At 63.7% G+C, this 9013-nt stretch overlaps 1 protein-coding gene across 1 annotated transcript; it reads left to right on the top strand.

Moving 5' to 3' along the window:
- Positions 1-5360: 5360 nt before the first annotated feature.
- On the top strand, positions 5361-8710 carry RPL19 (ribosomal protein L19). The gene is made up of 6 exons (XM_027747050.2): positions 5361-5459; positions 5861-5967; positions 6482-6604; positions 7255-7375; positions 7905-8015; positions 8516-8710. The coding sequence occupies exons 1-6, from the start codon at positions 5383-5385 to the stop codon at positions 8637-8639; spliced, it is 663 nt and encodes a 220-aa protein (XP_027602851.1). The 5' UTR covers positions 5361-5382; the 3' UTR covers positions 8640-8710.
- The last annotated feature ends 303 nt before the right edge of the window (positions 8711-9013 follow it).

Below are 9013 nucleotides of genomic sequence, written 5' to 3'. Positions count from 1 at the left end.
CCCCCCAGGGACTCCCCCCCCCCAAAACCCACGGGGCAGAGACCAGCTGCCCCCTCTCCTGCCCCATACAGGGGGGGCTTTGGGGGGGAGTCACCGGGATCCAGACACGACCCCCTCACCCCACAGAACCCCACCAGCTCCCGGGAGCAACCCCAGGGAGCAGCGAGGGCAAGGTGGGCACAGGAGGGTCCTGGGGGGGCTGTGGGGCCGGGGGGGGGGTCGCTCACCGGGGCGGTGGGGTGGTCTTTGCCGGGGATCTCCATGGTGGCAGAGCCGGGGGCGAGCGGGGCGGGCGCAGGGCTGGGGCTCCGGGGGCTCAGGTTTCAGCCCCGGGTATATTTAGCCCAGTGCCAGGCTGGGGGGTGGGGTACGGGGCGGGGGGGGGAGCTGGGGAGGGCGGATTGAACGCTGTGCCCCTTCCCTGGCACCCCGAGAGGGGGCTGCAACAACACCCCAAACGCTCCCGGTTTGGGGGACCCGCCGCAGGGCACGGAGGGGACAGGGGGGCACAGCCGGGTCTGGCTGAGCCACTGCAATGCCTGTACCCCCCAGGCCTGGCTCGGTGGGACCCCCCACTTTACTGCCCGGGGGGAAAAGGGCCCCTGGGCCCCCCCAGGAGTGCCGTGCCCCCCCTCACCTGGCGGACGAAGCTGTTGGAGGTGGTGTCGGAGGAGGTGCTGCCGTCCGAGCGCTTGAAGCGGCTCTTGCGCCTGCTGTACTTGCCCTGGGGGGAACAGGGGGGGCCACGAGGGCAGGCTGGACCCCCCCAAAACTCCCAAAACACCTCTGCTACCCCCCCCCCCCAGCTCCAGCTGTCAGGGATGCCCAAACCCCCCCCCTGCAGGCAAACCCGGGGGGGGCAAAGGAAGGGAAACTGAGGCAGGGGAGGGGACGGGGCTCCCCCACCCCAGGGACCCCCGTGGCGTTGTTGGGGGGCTGCACCTCCCACTCCATGGAGAGGGAGATGGGGGGGCTCGAACTGCAGCCCCACAGTCAAACCGGAACCCAACCAGGGGGGTCAAGCTTTGGGGGGCACCTCAAACCCAACCACTCCCCACCAGCCCCCTGGTGCCCGAGCTCCCCCCTCCTGCCAGTGTGGGCACCATGTGCACCCCCACACCCACCCACACCCCCCACCCCAACGTAACCCCCCTGCTCCTTCCCGCTGGGATGGACTGGAGGAGATGGGGAGACCCCAGTGCCCACCCCGAGGCAGCTCCTGGGGGTGGGGGGGACCTTGGGTGGGGGTCAAGAAGGGGGACACGCTGGTGGGAGAGGGTTTGTCCCCCCCCCAGTGTCCCCAAGGGACAGGTGGGCCCAGCTGCCCCCCAGCCCGGGGTAGGGGGTCTCCACACTGGGTATTTTTAGGTCCAGGACCCCCCCACATCCCACCCACAGGGGGTGGACGTGGCTGGGGCTCAGGGAGGGAATTCCGGGGGGTCCTCTGTCCCTCCCCCCCCAAAAAACTGTCACCCCAAGTGGTTGATGCTCCCCAAGAGAGGGGGGTCTGTCCCCATGGAATGGGAATGAGCTGCTCCAGCAGCCCCCAGTGCCCCCCACCCCACTGGAACCAGCGAGGGGCACATCCCTCCTCCCCCCAAACCCAAGGGGACACGCTGAGGGGGTGGGGGGGCATCACCCCAACGGAGTTTTCCCAATGCCTACAACTTTCCCCGTGGGCACAGCCCCCCCTCCCACCCCAAAACCCACCTCCCCATCCCGGTGGGCAAACCCGCGGGGACTGGGAAACTGGGAGGGGGGCGGTGGTGAATTTGGGGGCTCTCCCAGGGTTATGGGGGGGACACCCTTTATTTTGGATGGTGTGGGGGGGGGAATCACTTCCATTACGGGGTGCAGGGATCAGGGAGGAGGGGGATGAGCCCCATCCATCGCTCCCGAGGCGATGTGGGAATTCCACGGGATGCGCCCCCCCCCCCCTCGCCGTTCACCCTGGGGGTGTGGGTGGTGCTGCCACCCCCCTCCCCCCCCCGCGACCCCCCGAATTCCCGGGGGTGTCACCTGGAGCGCGGCGTTGTCCAAGACGTCCATCTGGATGTCCTGCGAGGAGCTGTAAGGGGTCCGGGCCATGCCGCCTTCCCGCACCATGGAAGCGCCGGGCTCGGCGGGATTTTGGGATGGATGGGTGGGTGGATGGTGGGGAGGGGGGGGGGAACCACACAGAGGAAGATGATGACGATGACGATGAAGCTCAGGCCTGGCCCCCGCGGTGACGGAGAGAGGGAGGAGGAGGACGAGGAAGAGAAGGAGGAGGAGGAGGAAGGAGGAGTGGGGATGGTGGCGGGGGGGGGGGGTGGGTTGGTGGTGTTTTGTGTTGTTTTGTGGTGGTGGTGTGGGGGGGGGGACAGGGATGGCGGGCGGCCGCTCCCACCACATTCCCGGGGGGATGGGGGCTGTGGGAATGCGGCCTCTCCGCTCCATTCCCAGGGAGGGGACCCCCAATACAGCTCCTTCCCAAAAGGGGGGGCGATGAAGATCCCCCTTCCCGAAAAGGGGGCGATGACGATCCCCCCTCCCCTAACCGGGGGGGGGGGGGGGGGCACAGTAGTTCCCACCAGCCTTTAGATTTCCTGACTGGGGGGGGGACCCCAAAGAGAGTCGTGTCCCCCCCCAGGCTGTGTGTGGTCGGGGGGGGGGACACGCAGGGGCAGCCCCCACCCCCAAGTGTCAGTGCCTGGAGAGGGATGTGCCAGTCTGGGGATTCCAGGGCTCCCTCGGGACGAGGCTGCCCCTAAAATTCACCTTCTTCCCCCAAACCCTCCCCCGCGGGGAGCCCCCCCAGGGGTGCCCCTACCCACACACAGAGCCATGGGGTACCCTGGGGACCCCACGGCAACGGGGGGTCCCCACAAGTGCTGATGGACCCCCAGACCCCCCTGCCTTCTCCTGCAGCACGTGCCAGGCAGGACATAGTGTCCCCCTGTCCCCCCTCCCCGGGACCCCGGGATGGGGGAATGGACTCCCCCCTCCCCAGCAGGACCCAGCTGAGCCCCCTCCCCCATCTCTCCTGACGGTACCGGCTGTTGGAAAGTTAAAAATTCCTTTGCCCCCCCCCGGCCCCCTCCAGAGGGGTTTTTCCTGCTCCTATCCCGGCTCCTGGGACAGCTGACACCACATTTTCCATCCTCAGCCCCCATCCATCACCAGCACCGTGAGGTGCTTCCATAGGGAAGGGGGGGTTTGGAGGGGGAGGAGATGCCCCAGGTCACACCAGTGATCCCGGGACACCATCCCAGAGCCCCCCCCCGTGCCTGGAAAAGCTCCAGGTGTAGGAAAATCATTGCCCCCCAACCCCAAACCTACTTGCCTCCTGCTTTTCCCACCTCTCCCAGGCCTGGACCACGTGGAGCTGAAATCCCTGAAGGGTCTGGGGGCGTCCCAGGGGGTGTTTTGGGGGGCTGGGGGGGCCCTTCCAGCCGGGATCGTGCCCGGGGGCGGGTGCACCATTCCCTGGCACCGCGTGGGAGCACAAGGGAATTACGGCACCTCCTTCCCGCTGCCGGAGCTGCTCCTGCTCCCCGGGGTGAGGGGGGGCTCCCCGGGCCCCCCCACTGCTCCCAGGACAAGCTTGGTGGGCATCCAGCCATGGATATGCCCGGGAAGCCAACGGAATGAGAAGAGGAGGGATGGCAAATCCCCTGGAACAGCACAAGCAGCAGCATCCCTACCTGAAACTCCTCAAACTCGGGGTCAGGGGGGTCTCCTCATCCCAGAATCCTTGGAAAGCACCAGGTGACGCTTCCACAGGGGCAACATCCCGCACATTGACCCGTCCCCATCCCGGAGCTCCCCCGGGACACCGATCCCAGCGGAGAAACCCCCGGGCTGGCAATCCCAAGCCGAGCCCTCTCCCGCCTCAGGAGCCTCCAGATTGGGCTGTTTGTTTAAGGAAAATGATGAGTCAGTTTTTAAACAGCAAAAGCCTGTGTTTATCCGTGTTTTTCTCGGAAAATGAACCAAAAATCTGTCGGCAGAGGCTCCTCTCCTCACACCATATGTTGGGAGCGCGGCGGCCGCCAGATCCCGAGGGAATTGTCAGCATCCAGTCTCTGGAGGGTTAACGAGGTGATCTTGGGGTTTAACAAGGTGCTTTTGGGGGGTTTTCACTCTCCAGCCACTCCCAGCTGGAAGGAAGGAGGAAAAACCGCTGCAAAAACGGCGGATTTGGGAATTGTTTCACATCAGGGCGGTGAAAAAAGCAGCATTTTTGCTGGATTGAAGGTGGATTTAAGGCAGGAATTCAGCCCTGAAGACACCCCTGTGTTTTTAGGCCAGTCACAATCCATACATTAGCATCTCCCAAGCTTTCCCTTTTCCAGGAACTCTTTAACAATCTGTTCCCAGGGAGGCTCCAGCTCTTTTCTGGATCACACCAAGAGCCGCCAGGCCCCTCTCCAGCCTCACCACGGCGTTTTTGGGGCAGGAAACATCATCCAGCCTGTCCCTGCCTCAGTTTTCCAGCTGCAAAGCAGTGCCATGGATACACCCAGACCTTGCTCAGTCCAACCACAGAAAACTGGGAAGGTGGAATGTTCTGTGCCGTCACCTGCCCCATCAGGACGTTATTTCCCAGGAAAACATGAATTCCCTTTTCCCAGCAGAGCCAGAATCGCTGGAAAAGAGGTGGAACTTGATCCTCAGCTGGGACAGCGCAGGATCTGAGATCCCAGTTGAGCCTTTGGGGTAAATTCTTGGGAAAGAAGGAAAGACAGGGATCCCATTCCCTGCTGGTGTTGAATTCATCTGTAAGGAACGTTTGCCTGGAGGGTGAGTGTGGGATGAGGGGGATCCCCTCAAGGGAGGGGCCAGGACAGGACCAGTCCTCCCAGTATGGGCCAGGCTGATCCCAAGACAGGGACAGACCTTCTATAGCATGGGCTGGGCTGGGCTGATCCCAGGACACATCCAGGACTCCCAGTATGGACCAGTCCAGGCACAGCACAGGGCCAAGACTTCCAGTATGGGCCTGGCCGGGCCCTGCACCCTCGGCCCTGCGCTTCTCGCGCCACCAGCGGTGCGGGGGCACCCCCTGACCCCACTCCAGTCCCTGCCAGTGCTCCCAGTCCCTCCCAGTGCCACCAGTCCCCCCAGTCCCCTCCACGTGCCTCCCACGTCCCCCTATCGCGCATGCGCAGCCCCCGCCCGGCCCTTCCCGCCACGCGCACGCGTCGGACTGTACCACCCCTTCTCCTCTGAAGGGGGGGCCAAGATGGACCCACATCCCTCCCGGCCGTCCCGCGTGGGTCTCCGCGCCACGCGTATCTCCTCTATATGTAACCACGCATAATCTCACTGCGTATATCCCCTCACCTCGCTTTGAGTGGCCCCGAGGCCGCTGCAGATTGCGGGTGGGGTGCGGGTGGTATGTGCCGCGGGTCGTGGGCGGGGCCAGCACCGCCTGCCCCCCCCTCTCCCTCAGGCCCGGGCGCCGCAGCCATGAGGTGAGACCGGGGCCGGGGCAGCTCGGGGGGGCTGCGGGGGCCCGGCGGGCATCGGGGAACACCGGGGAGGGTGGTTTGAGTACCGGGGAGGGGTCCCGGCTGTGCCGCGGGGCTGTCCCGGGCGCTGCGAGGCGGCTGCGGCCTCCTGGAGCCTCGCAGGAAAATGGCGGAGGGGGCGCGATGGCGGCGGGGGCCGCGCTGAGGGACCGGCAGGGGGTCATGAGGAGGGTCTGGGGGTGCGGGGGACCCTGAGCGGGGAGGGCACGGCGGTCTCGAGCCCTGCGGGCCTTGGATGCGCCTCTTGGATCCCACGGGGCCTCAGGCAGGGCCCTGAAAGGGATGAGGGGGGGTCCCTGAGGGGGGTGCAGAGCCCCCCTGATCCCTGTCCCTCCCTCTCCCAGTATGCTCCGGCTCCAGAAGAGGTTGGCCTCCAGCGTCCTGCGCTGCGGGAAGAAGAAGGTGTGGCTGGATCCCAATGAGACCAACGAGATCGCCAACGCCAACTCCCGTGAGTGGGGCATGTCCCGGGGACTGGAGGAATGTCCTGGGCACTGGGGGGGAAATGTCCTGGGCACAGCCCTGCCCGAGGGGCCCTGGGGGAAAGGGATCCACCAGCAGAGCGGGAAGAGGGCTTTTGGGAGGCTCAGTGACAGCGAGGTTGGTTTAGAATCATAAAACCATTGAGGCTGGAAAAAGCCTCCCAGGATTGTCAAGCCCAGCTTTTGCCTTAGGTGAGATTCTGGCTCGGGTAAAATTCTGCCACTTGAGGAGCTTTATTTTCCCACCTCCAAGTGGGGTTTCCAGGGTTTTCAGAGCTCCCTGGTGCCCTGTGAGATAATCAGTGAGGGAATTGGGAGATTCTCTGGGAGATTTGGCAGAGAGAACGGAGCAGCTCCAGCAGCGTGAGGGGCTCTGTGGGGAGACCCACCTTCCATGGCACTCCCAGCCTTCACCCAGGGGGGACGAGGGGGGATCTGTGCTCACCTGAGGGCTCCAGAGGAGGTGTTGGCCGTGTTTTGCAGGGCAGCAGATCCGGAAGCTGATCAAGGATGGGCTGATCATCAGGAAGCCCGTGACCGTGCACTCCCGCGCCCGCTGCAGGAAGAACACGCTGGCCCGCAGGAAGGGCCGGCACATGGGCATCGGTGAGGGCTGCACCCCACACACAGCAGGGCACCAGGGACCCCCAGGGGCAGCCCCCACCCCGGAGAGGCCCTGTGCCAGTCTGGGGATTCCAGAATTTTAGGCTACCCCTAAAATTCAGCTTCCCCTCCCCTCCCGAGACCCCCAGTTTGGCTGTGACTGTTCAATCCTTGATCCTGGGCGGTTCAATCACTTCCATCTAAATCCAAAGCTGTACTTTTTTTTGTCTTTTAGAAACCTCCCTGATCAGCTTAATTTAAAAATTAACGTTGTACAGGAAAATGGGAATGTCAGTTCAACGTGGCTGACTCTGATTTCATTTGATGATTGCGGATATACATCCCCCACCAAACTAGAGTTTAAATATTTAAATAATGAAAGTAATATAATAAAATATAATGAAAGTGCCACACACAGGGACCCCCAGGGCCGAGGGACCCCTGGGAATGGGGTAAATCACCCACTTCCCGTGGTACCTGGTCCTGCTGCTCCCTCACGCTGGGGAATAAATATCCCAGTGGGTTTGGTCACAGAGATGGAAAACCCTTGGCTTGGCTGTGGATGGTTTTTAACTTGAGCTGAAGAGGGGGATTAAACGCTCTGGGAGGAGTTTGGGGTTTAACTGGCGGGTTTTGGGGCTCGCCCTGCCCAGGTAAGAGGAAGGGCACGGCCAACGCCCGCATGCCCGAGAAGGTCACCTGGATGCGGCGGATGCGGATCCTGCGGCGGCTGCTCCGGAGGTACCGCGAGTCCAAGAAGATCGACCGGCACATGTGAGTGTGGGCACGGGGCTGGGGGGGGCTCTGCAGGCCCAGGGGGGAAGGACATGGGGCTGGGGGGACTGGAGCTCACACCAGGGAACCCCCCGGAGCTGGGTGAGGCCCCCACGGGACACCCCAAGCAGCTCCTTTCCAGACCCATCCCAGCACTGGGAATGGACAGACAGGCACAGTCTCCCCCCTGAGCTCTGCACAACCTCCGGGCCCACCTGGAGGGGCTTAATAAAGGGAGGGGTCCCACCCACAGGAAATGGAGCTGAGACCCTCCCACCTCATCACACAGGTGATGGGACCACCTGGGCACGGGGCTGGAGAGGCCCCCGTGTGTGACATTCCCTTGTCACATCCCAGCGTCACCCTGAGTGGGGGCAGCACCCACAGACACCCCACCCCCAGTTTGCACCCCAAACCCCCCCCCAGTTTACATCCCACACACCCAGACCCCCTTCCTGCCGCCCCAGCTCCTTGGGAATGGAGTTAAACCCTCCCTGGGCTGATGTCCCGCCCCGTCCCACCCCCGCAGGTACCACAGCCTGTACCTGAAGGTCAAGGGCAACGTGTTCAAGAACAAGCGGATCCTCATGGAGCACATCCACAAGCTGAAGGCGGACAAGGCCCGCAAGAAGCTCCTGGCGTGAGTGCTGCCCTGGGCAGGGGGGGTTTGTCAGGAGTGACCCCTCCCCGTGGGTCATTCCTGCTGGATTCTGGCCCTGGTGGGAGGGGTCGGTCCCGAACTGGGCAGGGCTGGCTGGAAGCAGAGAAATGTGGGATCGTGGTGGAGTTCTGTGTTTCACTGGGGGGGTTTAATGCTCAGAGGGAGAAACTGGGAAATTCCTGAGCAGCTGCTGGAGTCGGGGAATGATTGACCAGGGGGAGGGGAGAGATCCCAAAATCCTGGGGGGGAAAGGCTGAATAACTTCACCCTGGGATTCAGTAAAGGCTGTGACCCCACACAGCCCCTGCTGGCTCCTCCCGGGCCAGAGCGAAGGGAAAACCCCGAAATCCAGTGGGAGGGACGTGGGTGCTGGAGCAAGGCTGGTCTGGGACAGCGGGAGGAGACTGGGGACAGGGGTCAGGGTGGTTTTGGGGCTGTCTGAGGTGCTCCTGCTGCACCCAGACCCCTCGATCCCGCAGGGACCAGGCGGAGGCGCGGCGCTCCAAGACCAAGGAGGCGCGGAAGCGGCGGGAGGAGCGGCTGCAGGCCAAGAAGGAGGAGATCATCAAGACCCTCTCCAAGGAGGAGGAGGCCAAGAAGTGACCGCGGGCTGTCCCTGCCAGGGAGTGTGTTCCAGCTTCCAGCACCCAATAAAAAACCATCCGGGACCCCTCCTGCTGAGTGTCCGTGTCTGGAGCGGGGAGGGATGGGATGGGATGGGATGGGATGGGATGGGATGAGATGTGGAGGAGCTGCTGCTGCTGCTGCTCCCCAGTTTGGGGCTGGATCTACCCCTGGGGCTTCCAGGCAGGATTATGGGGGGCTCAGGGAGCCAGGAGGTCCTTGGATCCATCCAAAATCCCCCCAAAGGCTCAGGGCAGAGCTGATGTCCAGGGGAAGGTTTTGGGGGTTCTGCACCCCCAGAGGGGAAAGGACCCAGGGCTGGGGGAGGGGACTTAAGGTGGAGCTCACACCAG

This window comes from Pipra filicauda, unplaced genomic scaffold, assembly GCF_003945595.2.
Source record: "Pipra filicauda isolate LSUMZ 115617 unplaced genomic scaffold, ASM394559v2 scaffold988_size96839_pilon, whole genome shotgun sequence".
NCBI lineage: Eukaryota > Metazoa > Chordata > Aves > Passeriformes > Pipridae > Pipra > Pipra filicauda.
The sequence above is the reverse complement of the archived record's forward strand: the minus strand, read 5'-3'. Positions and strand labels throughout refer to the sequence as shown.